The sequence below is a fragment of the Budorcas taxicolor genome, chromosome 1 (genome assembly GCF_023091745.1).
Source record: "Budorcas taxicolor isolate Tak-1 chromosome 1, Takin1.1, whole genome shotgun sequence".
Lineage (NCBI taxonomy): Eukaryota > Metazoa > Chordata > Mammalia > Artiodactyla > Bovidae > Budorcas > Budorcas taxicolor.
In genome coordinates this window covers 203368526-203389292 of record NC_068910.1, presented here as the reverse complement: position 1 = coordinate 203389292, position 20767 = coordinate 203368526, and the positions used below count along the sequence as shown (strand labels likewise).

At 37.5% G+C, this 20767-nt stretch overlaps 1 protein-coding gene across 1 annotated transcript in view; it reads left to right on the top strand.

Annotated features, from left to right (window-relative positions):
- The window catches only part of BRWD1 (bromodomain and WD repeat domain containing 1), a 116388-nt gene that overhangs the window by 26856 nt on the left and 68765 nt on the right, over positions 1-20767 (top strand). The window contains exons 10-17 of the mRNA XM_052648408.1: positions 6260-6330; positions 8063-8163; positions 8966-9006; positions 10559-10657; positions 13513-13663; positions 13886-14020; positions 17867-17995; positions 18165-18390. Of these exons, the coding sequence (XP_052504368.1) occupies positions 6260-6330; positions 8063-8163; positions 8966-9006; positions 10559-10657; positions 13513-13663; positions 13886-14020; positions 17867-17995; positions 18165-18390 (953 nt within the window). The remainder of the gene's footprint in view (positions 1-6259; positions 6331-8062; positions 8164-8965; positions 9007-10558; positions 10658-13512; positions 13664-13885; positions 14021-17866; positions 17996-18164; positions 18391-20767) is intronic.

Here is a 20767-nt window from a genome sequence, read left to right as displayed (position 1 = left end):
AACAGTGGTTAGTGGGCTTGCTCTTTCTGTGTACTAGGATCCATGTAAGTTTGGGGGTTAGACAGTCCTCTCACATCCACCCACCTATAACAGCGTTTGTGGAAATATTTGGTATACGAAGAGGTACTATAGAAGTAAGATGGCAACACTTATGTATGCTAGATTAAAGCCGTTATGTTTTTTAAAAATTTATTCTTAATTGAAGAATAATTGCTTTATAACATTGTTTTAACTTTCTGCCATACATCAGCATGAATCAGCCAGCTATAGATGTATAAATGTCCCCTTCCTTGTGAACCTCCCTTCTACCTCCCATCCCTTCTCACCCCTCTAGGTTTTACAGAGCCCTGGTTTGAGTTCCCTGAGTCATGCAGCAAATTCCCATTGACTATCTGTTTTACTTATGGTAGTGTGTATGTTCCCATGCTACTCTCTGCATTCATCCCACCCTCTTCTTACCCCTCACCAGCCTGTGTCAGTAAGTCTGTTCTCTGTGTCTATGTCTCCATTGCTGCCCTGCATATAGGTTCATCAGCACCATCTTTTTAGATTCCATATTGCATGCATTAATATGCGATATTTTTCTCTTTCTGACTTACTTCACTCATATGTATAATAGGATCTAGGTTCATCTGCCTTGTTAGAACTCATTCAAATGCGTTTCTTTTTATGGCTGAGTAATATTCCATTGTATGTATGTACCACAGCTGCTTTATCCATTTATCTGTTGATGGACAGTCTGTGTTGTAACTTCCATCACCTAGCTATTGTAAATAGTGCTGCAGTGAACATTGGGGTACATGTGTCTTTTTCACTTTTGGTTTCCTCAGGGTATATGCCTAGTCATGGAATTGCTGGGTAATATGGTAGTTTTATTCCTAGTTTTCTTTTTTTGAAGGAATCTCCATATTGTCTTCCACAGTGGCTGTATCAGTTGACATTCCCACCAACAGTGTTAGAGGGTTCCCTTTGCTCCACATCCTCTCCAGCATTTATTGTGTGTGGATTTTTTGATGATGGCCATTCTGACTGGTGTGAGGTGATATCTCACTGTAGTTTTGGTTTGGATTTCTCTAATAATTTAGAGTGGTGTTGAGCATCTTTTCATGTGTTTATTAGCCATCTGTATGTCTTCTTTGGAGAAACGTTTGTTTAGGTCTTTTTCCTACTTTTTGACCAGATTGTTTATCTGATACTGAGTTGGATGAGCTGCTTATGTATTTTGGAAATTAATCCTTTGTCAGTTGTTTCATTTGCTATTATTTTCTCCCATTTTGAGGGTTGTCTTTTTCACCTTGTTAATAGTTTTCTTTGCTGTGCAGAAGCTTTTAAGTTTAATTAGGTCCCACTTATTGTTTTTATTTCCATTACTGTAGGAGGTGAGTCATAGAGGATCTTGCTGTGGTTTATGTCATATAGTGTTCTGCTTATGTTTTCCTCTAAGAGTTTTATAGTTTCTGATGTTACTTTTAGGTCTTTAATCCATTTTGAGTTTATCTTTGTATATGGTGTTAGGAAGTGTTTTCATTTTTCAATTCTTCATCCTCTGTTTCTCTCAGCACCACTTATTGAAGAGACTATCTTTGCCCCACTGAATATTCTTGCTTCTTTTGTCAAAAGGTGCCCATAGGTGCATGGGTTGATCTCTGGGCTTTCTATCTTGTTCCATTGGCCTATATTTCTGTTTTTTATCATGCTGTCCGGATGACTGTAGCTTTGTAGTATAGTCTGAAGTCAGAAAGTTGATATCTCCAGCTGCATTGTTCTTTCTCATGATTGCTTGGGTTATTTGGGTCTTTTGTGTTTATATACGAATTGTGAAATTTTTTGTCCTAATTCTGTGACAGATGCCTTTGATAACATGATAGGGATTGCATTGAATCTTTACATTGCATTTGATAGTACAGTCATTTTCACAATACCGATTCTTTCAGCCTAGGAGCATGGACTATCTCTCCATGTGCTAATGTCATCTTTGATTTCTTTTATCAGTCTATAGTTTTCTGTATACAGGTCTTTTGACTCATTAGGTAAGTTTATTCCTAGGTATTTTATTCTTTTTGTTGCGGTGGTAAATGGGGTTGATTCCTTAATTTCTCTTTCTTGTTTTTCATTGTTAGCATATAGGAATGCAAGTGATTTCTAGGTATTGATTTTGTATCCTGCAACATTACTAAATTCACTCATTAGCTGTAGTAATTTCATGATAGCATCTTTAGGATTTTATATGTATAGTATGATGTCATCTTCAAACAGTGTGAGTTTTGCTTCTTCTTTTCCAATCTGGATTTCTCTTATTTCTTTTTCTTTTGTGATTGCCATAGCTAAGACCGCCAAATCTGTGTTGAATAATAGTGGTGAAAGTGGGCACCCTTGTCTTATTCCTGATCTTAGAGGGAATGCTTTCAGTTTTTCACCATTGAGAATAATGTTTGCTGTGGGTTTGTTGTATATAGCCTTTATTATGTTGAGGTAGTTTCCTTCTATGCCCATAAATGGGCAAAACAAGCTTTTGAATTTTGTCAGGAGCTTTTCCTGCATCTGTTGAGATTATCATATGGTTTTTATCTTTCAGTTTTTTAATATGGTGTATCACATTGATTGATTTGGGTTTATTGAAGAATCTTTGCATTTCTGGGATAAACCTGACTTGATCATGGTGTGTGATCTTTTTAATGTGTTGTTGAATTCTGTTTGCTTGAATTAATGTTGAGGATTTTTGTGTCGATGTTCACTGATATTGGCCTGTAGTTTTCTTTTTTTGTGATGTCTTTGTCTGGTTTTGGTATCATGATGATGGTGGACTCGTATAATGAGTTTGGGAGTGTTCCTTCCTTGTGATTTTTTGAAAGAGTTTCAGAAGGATCGGCATTAGCTCTACTCCAGTCAGCTGTGAAGCTGTCTGGTTCTGGGCTTTTGTTTTTGGGGAGATTTTTGAATCAGTTTCGATTTCAGCATAAAGCCAGTATGTTCAGTTCAGTTCACTCACTCAGTCGTGTCTGACTCTTGGTGACCCTGTGGACTGTAGCATGCCAGGCTTCCCTGTTCGTCACCAACTCCCAGAGCTTGCTCAGACTCATGTCCATTGAGACGGTGATGACATCCAACTGTCTCATCCTCCGTCATCCCCTTCTCTTCCTGCCTTCAGTCTTTCCCAGCATCAGGGTCTTTCCCAATGAGTCAGTTCTTTGCATCAGATGGCCAAAGTATTGGAGTTTCAGCTTCAGCATCAGTCCTTCCAGTGAATATTTGGGAGTGATTTCCTTTAGGATTAACTGGTTTGATCTCCTTGCCGTCCAAGGGACTCTCAAGAGTCTTCTTCAACACCACAGTTCAAAAGCATCAATTCTTTGGCGCTCAGCTTTCTTTGTGGTCCACTCGCACATCCATACATGACTACGGAAAAAAATCATAGCTTTGACTAGGTGGACCTTTGTTGGGAAAGTAATGTCTCTGCTTTTTATTATGCTGTCTAGGTTGGTCATAGCTTTTCTTCCAAGGAGCAAATGTCTTTTAGTTTCATGGCTGCAGTCACCATCTGCAGTGATTTTGGAGCCCAAGAAAATAAAGTCTGTCACTGTTTCCATTGTTTCCCATCTATTTGCCATGAAGTGATGGGACTGGATGCCATGATCTTCATTTTCTGAATGTTGAGCTTTAAGCCAACTTTTTCACTCTCCTCTTTCACTTACATCAAGAGGCTCTTTAGTTCTTCACTTTCTGCCATAAGGGTGGTGTCCTCTGCATATCTGAGATTATTGACCTTTCTCCCGGCAATCTTGATTCCAGCTTGTGTTTCTTCCAGTCCCGCATTTCTCATGATGTATTCGGCATAGAAGTTAAATAAACAGTGTGACAATATACGGCCTTGATGTACTCCTTTCCCAGAGCGGAACCAGTCGGTTGTCTCATGCCCAGTTCTAACTGTTGTTTCTTGACCTACATACAGATTTCTTAGGATGCAGGAAAGGTGGTCCTGTATTCCCGTCTCTTTAAGAATTTTCCAGAGTTCGTTATGATCCACAGATCAGAGGCCTTGGCATAGTCAATAAAGCAGAAATAGATGTTTTTCTGGAACTCTGGCTTTTTCTGTGATCCAGTGGATGCTTGCAATTTGATTGCTGGTTCCTCTGCCTTTTCTAAATCCAGTTTGAACATCAGGAAGTTCTTGGTTCACTTACTGTTGAAGCCTCGTTTGGAGAATTTTGAGCATTACATTGCTAGTGTGTGAGTGCAATTGTGCAGTAGTTTGAGCATTCTTTGGCATTGCCCTTCTTTGAGATTGGAATGAAAATTGACCTTTTCCAGTCCTGTGGCCACTGCTGAGTTTGCCAACTTTGCTGGCATATTGAGTATAGCATTTTCACAGAATCTTCTTTTAGAACTTGAAATAGCTCAGCTGGAATTCCATCACCTCCACTAGCTTTGTTCATAGTGATGCTTCCTAAGGCCCACTTGACTTTAGACTCTAGGATATCTGGCTCTAGGTGAGTGATCACACCATTGTGGTTATTGGGATCATTAAGATCTTTTTCGTATAGTTCTTCTGTGTATTCATGTCACTCTTTAATATCTTCTGCTTTTGTTAGGTCCATACCATTTCTGTCCTTTACTGTGTCCATCTTTGCATGAAATGTTCCCTTGATATCTCTAATTTTCTTGAAGAGATCTCTAGTCTTTCCCATTCTATTGTTTTCCTCTATTTCTTTGCATTGATCACTAAGGAAGGCTTATTTCTCCTTGCTGTTCTTTGGAACTTTGCGTTCAAATGGGTATATCTTTCCTTTTCTCCTTTGCCTTTAGCTTCTCTTCTTCTCTCAGCTATTTGTAAGGCCTCCTCAGACAACCATTTTGCCTTTTTTGCATTTCTTTTTCTTGGAGGTGGTCTTGATCCCTGCCTCCTATACAGTGTCACAAACCTCCGTCCATAGTTCGTGGCGCTCTATCAGATCTAATCCCTTGAATCTGTTTGTCACTTATCACACTGTGTAATTGAAAGGGATTTGATTTAGGTCATACCTGAATGGTCTAGTGGTTTTCTGTTTTTCAATTTCAGTCTGAATTTTGCAATAAGGAGTTCATGATCTGAGCCACTGTCAGCTCCCGGTCTTGTTTTTGCTAACTGGATAGAGTTTCTCCATCTTTGCATTTGATCTTAGCCAAAAGGCTGAGAAGCGATAGAGATTCTCCATCTTTGGCTGCAAAGAATATAATCAGTCTGATTTTGGTATTAACCATCTGGTGATGTCCCTATGTAGAGTCATCTCCTGTGTTGTTGGAAAAGGGTGTTTGCTTTTCCCTGGTTCATTTTGTACTCCTAGACCAAATTTGCCTGTTACTGCAGGTATCTCTTGACTTCCTACTTTTGCATTCCAGTCCCCTATTATGAAAAGAACTTCTTTTGGTGTTAGTTTTAGAAGTTCTTGTAGGTCATTGTAGAGTCGTTCAACTTCAGTTGAAGTTAAAGCTGCGTTCAACTTTAGCTGCTTCAACATTAGTGATTGGGGCATAGACTTGGATTACTGTGATATTGAATGGTTTGCCTGGGAAACAAATCATTCTGTCATTTTTGAGATTGCAACCAAGTACTGCATTTCAGACATTTCAGTTGTGACTGTGAGGGCTACTCCACTTCTTCTAAGGGATTCTTGCCCACAGAAGTAGATAAAATGGTCATCTGAATTAAATTTGCCCATTCCAGTCCATTTTAGTTCACTGATTCCTAAAATGTTGATGTTGCCACCAACATTCCAGGTTCCTATGCAATATTGTTCTTTACAGCATCAGACTTAAGTCCATCACCAGTCACATCCACAACTGCGTGTTGTTTTCACTTTGACTCTGTGTCTTCATTCTTTTTGTAGTTATTTCTCCACTCTTCTCCAGCAGCATATTGGGCATCTACCGACCTGGGGCATTCATTTTTCAGTGTCACATCTTTTTGCCTTTTCATACTGTTCTTGGCGTTTTCAAGGCAAGAATACTGAAGTGGTTTGCCATTCCCTTCTCCAGTGGACCCCATTTTGTTAGAACTGTCCACCATGACCTGTCTGTCTTGGGTGACCCTACATGGCATGGGGAATAGTTTCATTGAATTAGACAAGGCTGTGGTCCATGTGATAGTTGGGTTGATTTTCTGTGATTGTGGTTTTCATTCTGTCTGCTCTCTGATGAAATAAGGATAAGAGGCTTATGGAAACTTCCAGTATGTTAAACTGTGCTGACGTGTATTTTAAAACAACATGTTCTTCTTTTCTAGTCCACGTCCCCTGAAGTTCACTGAAAAGCCTAGACCAGGTGTTCAAATGCTGTGTTCTTCATTTAGTGTTGGTAAGATACCTTTAGTATTTTTTTCTTAGTTTTGTTTTAGTTTTTTTTGAGCAACCACATGGCTAATGGCCTTTATCAGATGGATGGTGAATGTCTTATGCTCATTTTATTAGATTTAACCTGTGATGTTAATTAGCCTTTTTCTTATTTTCCCCCTGCTGACTTTCTTGGATTTTTCATAGTAATCAGAGACAGGGATATAAGAGAACTGGCAAAAAGGATGCTCAAAGTGTCCAAATGAGCAATTCCTGTGCCATGTGCCCCATGTGTATGATAAGCCAAGATTGTGATTTTCTTTGAATTGCTGGTTTTTGGTAGTTAAAGTTTGTTTTGCACACATCTTGTGAAATTATTTTTCTTTTTTATACAGTGGACTTGTGTGGTAACCTTTGTTTTGGGGAGAGGTCAAAGATTTTCCCACATAGACGTCTGAACATGAGAACAAGTGAACTTCATATATCATAGCTATGTTTAGGTGTGTGTTAACACTTAGTCGTGTCTGACTCTCTGTGATCCCATGAACTGTAGCTCACCAGGCTCTTCTGTTCATTGGATTTTCCAAGCAAGAGTACTGGAGTGGGTTGCCATTTCCTTCTCCAGAGGACCAACCTGACCTGGGGGATTGAACCCAGGTCTCCCACATTGCAGGCAGATTCTTTACCATCTAAGTCACCAGGAGCTCCCTAGGAGTATAAAGGTATTTAGAAAGCAGAACCTGTTTTCATGTATTTGTGGAGTGGCAACATCTTAGTCCTTGTCACAACCAGTATGACAGAGGGAGATAATGAACATTTCCAGATTGAATTAACTTTTTAAAATTAAGCCTCATCTAATGTGTACCCCACTCCTACCCCTACCCCACTATAATACCACCAAACAGTTCTCTGATACTAGCTTGGCATCCTACAATTTAACTCCATTCTGACACTGCCTACCTAGAGAATAGTGTGAAGACTGCACAGGTTAAGGGCTCAGTGCTACAAGATTCCCAGCCCACCCCCAGCCTCAGACCCGGTTGTCACCTTGCTTCTGCTGACGGGCTGTAGGTCAGAGGCTCCCACAGCTTCTTCCTTGGATTTAGTTAATATGCTGGAACAGCTGACAGAAGTCCTTTTACTCAGTGGATTTTTGGTTTATTATGAAAGAACGTAATTCAGGAATAGCTAGATGGAAGAGATGCTTAGAATAAAGTCTGTGGGAAGGAGGACTCTCCAGTCCTGCTATTCTTCTCTAATCTCCTCCTGTTCATCCACCTGGAACCTCTCCGAGTCTTGCCCTTTGGGTTTTTTTGAGGCTTCATCACACAGGCACAGTTGATTAACTCATTGGCCATAAGGATGGATTCAGCTCTCTCCCAGCCCTCTTTCCCAACCTCTGTCACATGGTTGGTTCCTCTTCCATAGATGCTTTTCAAAAGTTACCTCATTAACATAAACTCTGGTGTGATTGAAGTGGGTTTGTTATATGAAAATCAAGATATCAGTATCATTTCAGTTAGGAAATTTTAAGGGTTTTTAGGAGTTCAGCCAGAAACAGGGATGAAGACCAAATACAGATTTCTTCTAAAAATCATATCACAATATATTATGTTAATTTTTAAAAGTTCTTTATATAATGAATTGGGTCTATTGAGATGAATATACTTTTGGTATAGAGAGCTTACTTAATATAGAACTTTGGTTAAGACATTTGTTACAAACTGGATTTTTAAAACTTAAAATTTTTGTTTCAGGTGGTATGTTTCTAGCCACAGGTAGTACTGATCATGTAATCAGAATGTATTTTTTGGGTTTTGAAGCACCTGAAAAAATCGCGGAACTTGAAAGTCACACTGTAAGTCTTCATGTTTTAAAATTAAGATTTACTTATGATATTCCTGTTGGTATATAGTCTCAATAACGGAGATTGTTATTGATTTTACTTTCAACTTAAATGGAGGAGGAGTTGCATTTAAAGATGAAAGATGATACTGACAAGCTCCGCACCTTATTGTGCAAATGCTTTACAGTGGTTATTTCTACTTCAGGTACATTTGATTATGACAACTGATTTGGGTGAGCCTATTTGTCTTAACCAAGCTCATGGAATTAGAATGCTGTTTTATTGACGTGCACTATAATATAGATAACTCTCAGTGTTCTGGAGTACAGCTCAGCAGTCAGGTCATCTTTTTCTCCTTAAGGAAGTTCTGTGAAGTTATTTGATAAAAAACAGAATCACTTTAAAGGAAATTTTTGTTTGTTTTGCACATAATCATCAAAGTGAATGCGACTTGTTTTCAGCTACTTAAACTTTTTTATCACTTTCTATCCATATTAATTTTGTAGATGTAATTAATTGTAAATACAGACAGGTTTAATTTTAGAAGCAGGCTGTTTTTTCTTTTTAAATCCTATTTAAACCCTATGTGTCTATCTCTGAGATAAAAGCTGTGTCTTAGTCTGGTTTGATATGTAGTTAGGTTCTTTGCTCTTAAACATACAATATATGTTTGAATGGCAGGATTAAGCAGCAAAAGTGTAGATCTCTTACTTTAAACCAAATGTGCTTCTAACTGTAAAACTGGGTGGGCTCTTTCTTTGTTTATAAACTATGTAGATGATTGCTTTTGTGTTTGGTTTTTCCCTCTCTTTAGGATAAAGTTGATAGTATCCAATTTTGTAACAATGGTGATCGGTAAGTGTGAGTTTGTATTCATGAGTGTGTTTTTTAGGTAAATGTGTTTTGCTTCCTATTAGTGTAGCTTATGTGTCACTTTGCAGTTATATATCATATGGCAGGCCCTTGTTAGTAACTGTAGTAATTGAAGGAAAAGTGTCTGTGTCAGGGAGGAAACAGATTAAGTTTTTAGAATTGTAGTTTCTGCAGCCTTCTGTATCAAAAGTAGTTCTTTAGTTCACTGCTGGCTGTTTTGATTTATAGGAAAATGAGGTGTAAGGATAATGAAATTTCTTACATTTGAGTAGTTGCGTGAAAGTGAAAGTCACTCAGTCGTGTCTCACTCTTTGCAACCCAATGGGCTGTACAGTCCATGGAATTCCCCAGACCAGAATACTGTAGTGTGGGTAGCTGTTAGCTTCTCCAGAGAATCTTCTCAACCCAGGGATCAAACCCAGGGCTCCCACATTGCAGGCAGATTCTTTACCAGCTGAGCCACCAGGGATGCCTATTTGAATAGTTAGATCTTTTCTAATCAATTACTGTGATGTAATCTGCAACAAAATTATCCCTTAAATTATATCCTTTTTTGTGGTCCCCATTGTCTTTTCAGGTGCCTCTTACCTCTTCTTTTTAACACTTAAGTGATGGATTTATTTATACATACTGACTAGCGTGAAATTGAATTTAGAGTTTAAATGCTTATAATGGCACTTTTGCTTTTACTAATTCTCCCATTCATCTTTAATTGTGCTTCCCTAAATGGCAACTCACTCCAGTATTCTTGCCTGGAGAATCCCAGGGACAGAGGAGTCTGTTGGGCTGCCGTCTGTGGGGTTGCACAGAGTCAGACACGACTGACGCGATTTAGTAGCAGCAGCAGCCCCCTATTACTTATGTACATATCTTTTCAAAACTATTTGACGAGGTAGTGATTGGGTTTGAAATGTGCTTTACAGTAGGGCCAGGCAAATCAGAGTAAACCAGATTTTCTCCTTTTCGTGAAGTGAAGTCGCTCAGTCGTGTCCGACTCTTTGCGACCCCATGAACTGTAGCCTACCAGGCTCCTTTGTCCATGGAATTTTCCAGGCAAGAGTACTGGAGTGGGTTGCCATTTCCTTCTCCAGGGGATGTTCCTGACCCAGGTCTCGAGCCCGGGTCTCCCGTGTTGCAGGCAGACGCTTTACCATCTGAGCCACCAGGTAGCTTAGAAAGTGAAAGTCACTCAGTCATATCTGACTCTTTACAACCCCATGGACTATACATACAGTCCATAGAATTCTCCAGGCCAGAATACTGGAGTGGGTAGCCTTCCTCTTCTGCAGGGTATCTTCCCAACTCAGGGATGGAACTTAGGTCTCCTGCATTGCAGGCGGATTGTTTACCAGATGAGTCACAAGGAAAGCTCCTTTTCTCCTTTTAGGTAGGCCCTTAATCCCTGTCTTTTTGGAATTAACACCTGTAGATTTACCTGCAGTCAAGATAGCTACATTAAAAATTTTTTTGCTTGTGGTTTAACTGTACCCTTTGGTAGCATGTATATAAGTAGATCTGTTTCTTTTATTTTAAGGTTCTTAAGTGGTAGCAGAGATGGAACAGCACGAATTTGGAGATTTGAGCAGTTAGAATGGAGAAGCATCTTACTAGATATGGCCACTAGAATCTCAGGGTAAGTTGAGATGGTTTGTTTCTAAGTAGGTGCATCCTGAGAACTTGGTCTGTCTCTCTGATTGGTTTTTTGCTTTGTGCAGGAACTAGAGCCACCTCCAATCTAAGTGAATGGCTCCCTCCTGCATATCTGACAGATACTTAAACCTATTACAATCTTAGATTTATGTAGAAAAGAACACTGTATTTATTCCATTGTTCAAAGCATTGACTTCCTCTGAGGTGTTGCATTTAAAACCACCTACTGTTTTAAATATATAAATAACTCAAGTATGTCAAACGCGGAGATTTTCAGAAACTTCTATTTTTCTGAAGATAGGATGGGACCTCCCTGGCAGTCTAGTGTTTAAGACTCCAGGTTTCCACTGCAAGGGCCATTGGTTCAATCCCTGATCAGGGAGCTAAGATCCTACAAGCTGGGAAAACAAAAATGAAAATACGATTTTTGGAATTTTAATTTTAAAAATTTTTTTTACTTATGTAAAGATCTATAACTTTTTATTATTTTATTTTTAAAATTTATTGATTTTAATTGGAGGCTAATTACTTTACGATATTGTAGTGGTTTTGCCACACACTGACATGAATCTTTAAAAAGTTATATTTTAAAAAGCTATATTTGGTTTAAAAAATAAGTAAAGAAATACATTTTATTGTTTCTGTTTTTAAAAATTGGTCTCCATTGGGAGTGATATTTTCATTTTACATGGTAAAATTTTGGTTTGTAAAATGGTATTGAAGGCAAGTTTGTCTTAACTGTGCTCCTCCCCCAACACTGCGGAGTCTCAAACATATTTTGAGCAGCTTTGAGATAATTTCAGTATTTCCCAAGATAGATATTATAAATTTCAAATACATTGTGCTTTTGGATTTTTACATACTGGGAGACTGTATAGGTGGTGAGAAGAATATACATTTTGGAGTCAGAACTTTGCTCAAATACCACTGACACTTTTTATAGCTATATCATTTTGAGACCATCACAATCTGTTTCGTCATCTGGGAGATGAAACTGCCTGCCTTTAAGTACGATTGGCAATTGAAAATCACATGCAGATTTCTACCAGAACTTGGTGTGGTGGTGGTGGTTTAGTTGCTAAGTTGTGTCTGACTCTTGTGACCCCATGGACTCGCCTGCCAGGCTCCTCTGTCCATGGGATTTCCCAAGCAAGAATACTGGAGTGGGTTGCCATTTCCTCCTCCAGGGGATCTTCCCGACCGAGGAGTTAAACCTGGGTCTCTTGCATTGCAGGCAGATTTTTTACTGAGTGAGCTGCGAGGCAAGCCCAGTCTACTTGGTGTAGAGTAGTCATATCACTGTTTATAGCATTTTTTCTGAGAAATGTTACACATTCTGTTGTTTAGAAATCTTCATGTCTGCTTTATTTTTAGTAATAGTAGGAGAAATTAACTCATTCTCCACTGTGGCTCAAACAGTTGTATTGGATTTCAAAATAAATTTGATATTAATATCTTTGTGAAATGACCTGTGGTAGAGAATGGAAAGGATACATACTAGAAATCTGATAATCCCTGTTCACAAACAAATCTTTACAACTACTTAAAAATGTTACATCTGGATATTCAGCATTTTAGTGTGAAAGTGAATAATAATGAATGAATAACAGTGAAGAAAATTTGAAACCGTATTCATGTATGAACAATTATTTTATCAGGCAAAATAGGAACATCATTGTAAAAACTTGAATAAAATTTTTAAAATATTTTATTTGGCTGCCTCGGGCCTTAGTTGCCTGATGGCATGTGGAATCCTCCTGGACTCAGACTGAACCCAAGTCCTGCATTGACAGGAGGATTCCTTATCAATGGGTCACCAGGGAGGTCCAGAATTTTTTTAAATGAGATTGAGAACTGTTTAGTTTTCTTGTTGCTATACTCTCTTCATGGAGAGAACTTTTCCTATATTTCCCCTGCTGGTAGAAATATTCTTTTCTCATTTAAAGTTTTACCTCTTGCAACTCTTGAAAAGCATTGTTTTCTGTGTGTATAAATTGATGGATGTATTTGTTCTAGTGTTCTGATCTTGGCTGATCTATTTGATGAAATGCAACACATCTGTTAGTAAAGTCAAGTGAAGCCTGGAATCTTAGCTTGTATTCCATTTTGTCTCTTGTGTTACACTTCCTCTGAACAATCTAGTTAGAATTACTCCGTCATTTGTGTTCCATTGTGCTTAAACAGATAGTTGTTACATAGCACTCCTCCTTGTAGCTGTTTTCTTTAAAATACATGTTTATAATTTCTTTGAATGTGCTCTATGACTTCAGAAGCAGCTAGGTTCTCCCCCTCCCCCATATTACTGACTGCTGTATTTTACACAGAAACTGCATATTGCTTTCATGAAGGCAGCAAAACATTGCAGACATGTGTGTATAAGACCCTTCTTGCCAAGGGAGCCGTGGGAACAGTCTGTAGGGAAGTGTAAAGAGGTAGTTCAGCATACTGAAAGTCTGTCAGGAACTTTTCTAGATATTAGGGGTATGAAGGTGAATTACCTTCTTCCTGTCTTCCAAGTAGTTGAAAATATTACCGATAGGCCTTGCAGTCAAGAGAAAGGAATCCTAGGTGTAGAGAAAAGCTGTGCTTTTATGAATAATGGTGGTGTTCTGGAATCTGCCTGTGTTCAGCCTCTGAACTGTTTCTGGATCATCCCTTCCCCCTTGGGATCTTGCTCTCATCTGTTTGTAGATAACCTCTTGTGGGTCAGATGTGATAAACTCTGTGAAGGGGATAAGGTGTGGACGTGAGCTAGATTATTTACTATTTTTGTATCTATGAGAGATTGTGTAGCCGCCTACACATACAGCACTGCACATGTTGTGTTTTTTTCCTTAGAGATTTATCTTTGGAAGAGGAAAGGTTTATGAAACCCAAAGTAACAATGATAGCTTGGAATCAGAATGATAGCATTGTTGTCACAGCTGTGAATGATCATGTCCTCAAAGTGTGGAATTCTTATACTGGACAGCTGCTTCATAACCTGTTGGTAGGTAGTTTATAACATACAACAAATAAAGATTTTTAACAAATTAAAAAAAACTTTTCATTTATATTATCAAATGAATAGAAATTTGTATATATACTAATGTATAAATTACTGTCATTAATGTATTTTTAAAAGCCCTTGGATACTGTGACAACATGGGCTTTTAATTTTAAACTTATAACCTTCAGACCCTCCTTAACTATATGACTTTGTTGAATAAAGGGACATGCTGATGAAGTATTTGTTTTGGAGACACATCCCTTTGATTCCAGAATTATGTTATCTGCAGGACATGATGGCAGCATATTCATATGGGATATCACAAAAGGCACCAAGATGAAACATTATTTCAATATGGTAAGTGCGGAAAGTGTGTGTCTCCTTGCCTGTTTGCACTTGTTTCAAATGTTTGGATAAGGAGATGTAGCCGAACCTGCATGTTTTTGGCAGTTTGTATTTCTGAAGATCAGGGTGCTACTTTAAGGCTGATAAATATCTGATAGTCATATGTTCACATGTACATATGTAAGTGAAATCTGTATAACTAATTCACATGAGGGGAAGATTTTTAAAATGTATTTAGCTTTGTGTCTGTGAATGTGTCCCTGTCTGTGTTTAAATTGGCAAAATTACGGTAATTCATACCTTTTCACTATTTAATTTTATTAAAATACCTGGTAATAAAAAATAATATTTAGTTAAGTCCTCTCAGGAGTCAAACATCGTTTTTGTTTCCTCAGCTTTTTTCTTCTTGCACACATATGTTTGAAAACCAGATTATGATCTTATTGCATATTTTTTAGAATTTCTTATACATAGCTGCAATATAGTCACCAAAAATCAGCAAATTAAACATTGATAAGGTAGCATTACCTAATCTGGTTTACATTCAAAACTTGTCAATTGTCCTAATAATGCCTTTATAGTTATGTTTTACCTCTTGGACTAATTCAGGATCATGTATCGTATTAAGTAGTTATGTATTTTCACTCATGTAAAATCAGTAATCCTTTACCCTGCATATCTTGCCTTTTTACAGACAAGTAATACTACAGGATATTTGTTTTGTCTGGTATTTCTTCATGATGTAATACTGTTGTAAATTTTTTGATTTAAAAAAATGATAATGTGCCCTCCATGCATTGTATTAGGAGGCTAATGATGTTTATATGTTCCACTATTAATATGGTGATAATTATAAGTATTTGGTTAAGGTGACATCTGCCAAGTTTTCACACTAATTTTTTAAATGTTTCTTCTCTTTGTAATTTTTAAACTGATTTTTTTCCAGACTGTGTAAATGTCTGGTTCTTTATTAAATTTTCACAGGTATCAATATCCATTGAAAATTTTCTGATGGCATCATTTTTATAGAATTACTAGTTGGCATTGTTACACGTAGTTTTTTGTTTGTTTTTACTCTTTTGTACAGGGCTTTGTAATCCCTTCTCATTTTATGTAACGAATGCTTTTCAAGCCCTTAAATATTTTTTAAGAATTTGTAAATGTATGTTTGATGATAAATTCAGCCTTTCTTAGAAGAGTGTTACTTATGTAGCTAATTTGCTGTTGTTGAGTATTTAAGTAGTTTCTAAAACCTGCACAGCAGCAACAGTTGGAATATATGTGTCTGTTTATGTAGATCCCTGATTATTTCCTTGGGATAAATTCTGAGGGGAATGTATAAAAGGGCTTATACATTGTTAAGACTTTTGAGACACACGCATGATAGGTTTTCTAAAATTACTCTTTATGTATATTGAGACCCAGTTCAAAGGCTAATTAATTTTTGAGGCAGTACAGTAGCATCCTATAGATGAGTGTTTCTTAGACCTTTTGATTGAAAACCATCTTCGTCCATGTGTGCGATGTTTTTGCTGGTTTTTTTTTTTTTTACTTTAAAAATTTTAATTTCAGTATGCTTACATTGGACAGTTTAACTGTCCAAAATAAAGTGTTTTATTTACTAACATTAAATGCACTAAAACAATTCAAATAGTGTAAAGTACATCATTAGGCACCTCTGAATGTTGTATCTCTGTTTGGAATCCTGGGAAAAGAAATAAACCTTCTTTCATTTTTCTGTGGCCTTAAAATTCATAGATACATCCATCTTCTTGAAGTCGCTCAGTCGTGACCGACTCTTTGCGATCCCATAGATTGTAGCCTACCAGGCTCCTCTGTCCGTGGGATTTTCCAGGCAATAGTACTGGAGTGGATTGCCATTTCCTTCTCCAGGGGATCTTCCCAACCCAGGGCTTGAACCCGGGTCTCCCGCATGGTAGACAGATGCTTTACTGTCTTCTTAATTGTCCTTTAAAACTCAATAGGAACATCCTAAATTTAATCTGTTAAAACAGAAGACTACATTAATTCAGGCTTTAAACAGAATATAATCTAAAGTAACCACTAAGCCGAAGAGTGACCTGAAAAGTCTCAAATGGACAATAATTTTATTTCTAGTCAAACACCAGAAATTGGCCTTGTAGGCTGAATAATTGTTACCTTTACTGATCACCTGAGAGTCTCCTAATTCTTGGGTTTTAAGCTACTAATGAGACAGTATTTCATTAAAAAAGTAGTAAACATAGTGTGTGGCTCAGACGGTAAAGCGTCTGCCTACAACGTGGGAGACCTGGGTTCGATCCCTGGGTTGGGAAGATACCCTGCAGAAGGAAATGGCAACCCACTCCAGTACACTTGCCTGGAGAATCCTATGGACTGAGGAGCCTGGTGGGCCACAGTTTGTGGGGTCGCAAAGAGTCGGACATGACTGAGTGACTAACCCAAGAAACATAGTGTGACATTGAAGTGTTCTCCGGACACAGTTGCAGGCTATTTTTGTTTTATCAGGAATGATTGTGTAGGACTCTTCAGACAGCAGATAAAAAGTGGCGTGTGTCTTGCTCTGCTTAGGTAGGTTTGCCCACTTGAGAAACTTCCTTCTCAGTAGGAACCCTTAACTTTTGGTGAGGTTAGTTGCACATGTGTGGTAGCAAAGTAACTGCCACCAACTTTGCCTGACCAGCCCAGGGCTCTTGCCTCCCCACCTGCCTTTGCTTTACTTGGACTGAGAGTCTCAGGTCAGGGGGCATTATCTTATTCAGCAGGTCCCTAAGTATCCTAATACCTTAATTCCTGCCCCCCCCCCCCATTTGTTAAAGGCACTCTTTCATGTGTGGTATAGCAGAAGTGAATTGTTTTTCAAGTGGTTATTTAGGTATGTATGAGAGTTTGTTCTGGCAATGAAAATAAATCCTTCTGTTTTGTTTGGGTGGATGATTCCTTTTTCCAGTGCTGATTTAGTTTAACTTGTTCTAAATTTTAATCATTATTTATATGCTGAAACAAGAAGTATGCATAACTGTACTAATGAGTTAATGAAACATCTCATTTAACTATAAATTGTTACTACTAAACTAATTGAATTTAGAGTTAAAATAACAAGAATAAAGCAGTTTAGAAGTTACTTACTTAAGGCAACATTCATGAAAGTGAAAGTTGTTCAGTTGTGTCTGACTCTGCCACCGCATGGACTATACAGTTCATGGAATTCTCCAGGCCAGAATGCTGGAGTGGATAGCCTTTCCCTTCTACAGGGGATCTTCCTGACCCAGGAATCGAACCACGGTCTCCTGCATTGCAGGTGGATTCATTACCAACTGAGCTATGAGGGAAGCCTAACATTCACAACGCTCTTAGAAATTTGTGGCAGTCTGAAGTAAGGAAGTTGCAGGTGAAAGAATTTACATATGCACCCTTGAGACACTTGCAGCATTACAAATTTTGCGTGGTGGTTAGTCATCTAAGTGGAAAGCTTAAACTCCATAAAAGTATTGATTTTAATTCATAAGTAACACACATTATTAATCTTTAATCATTTACCTTGTAAGTTGTTATTCAGTAGATTTTTGTTATGTATTAGAAAGTTTATGGAGTTTTCATTCTCTTGTAAGACGTAAAACAAAGCCTTCACTTGGGGTTGGTTTATGATCTTTTCATTTGATCATTTTACGAACTAATTCTCAGAAGATCCATCAAGGCTTTTCCTAGGCCAGTGATATCTAAAGTGAATTTTACTTTTTGAAAATATTGACATGCTTAATGAAAAATTCGTTTTTAAATATTTTTTACAGATTTTTATATAATAACTAAAGGTGTTACATAGAGATGGTTATAAAATTTTCCATCTTTGTTTCCTAGATTGAAGGACAAGGACATGGAGCTGTCTTTGATTGTAAGTTTTCACAGGATGGACAGCATTTTGCCTGTACAGATTCTCACGGTCACCTTCTGATATTTGGTTTTGGATGCAGCAAGCCATATGAAAAGGTCATTTTACATACTTTCTTAGAGCATGTAAATAGTTAAGAAGGATGTTTTCAAAATAGGTTAGATATATTGATTTTTTTTCCTTTCCAGTAAAATTAACCGGTTAATATATATGTTCTTTAACATGTTTAATCCTTAAAATTTCAGTTTGTAAATTTTCCATTTCTAGATTCCTGATCAGATGTTCTTCCATACTGACTATCGACCGCTGATTAGGGATTCTAATAATTACGTATTAGATGAGCAGACTCAGCAGGCCCCTCACCTCATGCCTCCACCATTCTTGGTAGATGTAGATGGAAACCCTCATCCAACTAAGTATCAGCGATTAGTGCCTGGCCGAGAAAATTCTGCAGATGAACATTTGGTTCCACAACTAGGCTATGTGGCAACAAGTAAGTGCTAAACCTTTTTAAAAAAATTTTTTTTTGATTTGAAAAATGTAAGTAATAATACAGAGAACTCCTGTACTTTCAGATTTACCAGTCCTTAATATTTTGCAATGTTTGTTTTATTATTCTATCTCTAGATACATATCATTGTTGTGAACCACTTGAGACTTAAGTTCTGGACCTCATGTCCATTACCCCTAAATACTTAAGTATGTATTTTCTGAGAACAAATATGTTTTCTTATATAATCATGAACAGTTATCAAAAATAGAACATTTAACATTTATACTATTATAGCCTGTAATCAAATTTTGTTATTCTAATAATGCCTGTTACAGCTTTTTTTCCCTTCCTGGTGTAGATTTTAATTTGGGACTGAACATTAAATTTAGCTGTCATTAAGTTCAGGTTGTGCATTTTTGAAGAACATAGCATAAATGATGTAGTCTTCTTGGAGTATCATGTCAGGATGCCTATGGTTGTGTTTCATCCAATTATTGGTGGTGTTGACTTTGGTATCTGCCAAAGTTCTCCACTCTGAAGGTTTTTTCCTCTTTGTAATTATTTAGTAACTTGTATAAATAACCTGTTCCTTTTCTAACTTTACCTGTAAGTTTGAGGATCCATTGGTAATTATTGCCTGAATCAATTGTTGTTCTGAAGGTTGTGAAATGGGTTTCTAACTCTTTTATCATTGCTTTTTCATTTTATCATTAGCTGACCATCTACTACTCTCTCATTTATTAAGTTTTAGTCTGGACTTCCGGGTTATTATATAGTGAGTTAAAATCCAGTACTGTTGTTACTTAGTTGCTCATGTTATCTTGGATTTGGCTGTGAAACCCTTTAGGCCGAGTTTTGTGTCCTTTCCCAAGTCCCCACCCTTCCTGGAACACTTTAACTTTCTGGCAGAGGAGCTTCCAGTTCCATCTTGTCCTTTGCCTGTCCTAGCCAAGGGCAGAGGTGTTTTGCTTTGTTTTGTTTGTTTTTGTTCATAGCAGTGTAGTGTTTTTCTCTAATATTCTTGGACTAAGCAAAGGAAAAAAGATACATCTGTGCGATAAAGTGGGAGGTGGTGGGGGTACAGGAGGGAGGGGATGTGTATACTTGTGACTTGATTCATGTTGATATATGGCAGAAAACAACACAACATTGTAAAGCAATTATCCTCCAATTAAAAATAAATTGTAAAAAGATACTTTTGTTTGGATGAGGATTGATTTGCTAAAACTTTAAGGTTAAAGATTAATGTAAATCATCATATGTTTACTCTTCCAAATTCTTTTTATTAGTTTGATTGAAGTATACTTTACGCACAGCAAAATTCACCACTTTTAAGTGTGCAATTCAAATGAGTTAAGAAATGTTAAGACAGTCATGTAAGCCACCACCACAATCCAAATACAGAGCACTTCCAGTGCCCCCAGAAATTCTCCTGAGCCTGTGTAGAATTATTCCTCTCCCTTCTCCTGGCCCCTTGTAATGACTGTTGCTGTCACTTTAATTTTTCCTTTTAAAGGAGTTTTATATCAATGAAATCATACAATATGTAGTCTGTTGTGTCTGACTTCTTTAACTTAGCATGGTGCTTTTGAGATTCATTCCTGTTGTTGCAGATATCACTCTGGTTTTTTTTTTTTCCTTGTTTAGTGATCATGCACCATTGCATGGATATACCATTATTTATCCATTCACTAGTAGCTGGAGAACACTTGGCTCTTTCCCATTTTGTGGCTCTTTTAAGGAGTGCTGAAATATCCATCTATCCTGTGGATTTGTCTTATTTTTTTTCCTTCGAGTCAATCATTTTTTGCTTTATGTGTTTTAAAATTCTGTTACTATGTAAATACACATTTCAGATTGTGCTCTTTGTGAGTTAATTCTTTCATCATTATGAAATGTCCCTGTTTATTCTTGGGAGAGTATTTCTTGTTTTGAAGACTGTTTGTTTCATATTATTGAAAATAATCCAGCTTTTTAAAATTAGTGTTATCATGGCATATCTTTTCAGTTCTTCTAACCAGTCTGCATATTTTAGTCTTCCTGCTTGCCCCCAGACCCTGACCTCTGTCTCTCAACTCAGTGTGATTTCTGGATGGTATTTGGGTTCCCTCCTTGTTCTACAGCTTGGAAATTGCGTCCAGGCTGTTACCTGGAGCAATCCAAAGACTGGACTCTATTGTCTTCTCTCAGGGGTCCCAGTTATCCAGTATTTGAAAGCCCTTCTTTCTTGTATTCTTTCCAGTGCTGTAGTATTTTGTAGTGAAAGAATACTATAGCATTGAAGCCTTCTTTAATATTTGAATAGTGGTTGCATTATGCCAGATAGAAACCAGTATCATTCCTAATGGTGTTCGCCAAGCTTAAATCTAGGTCCAGG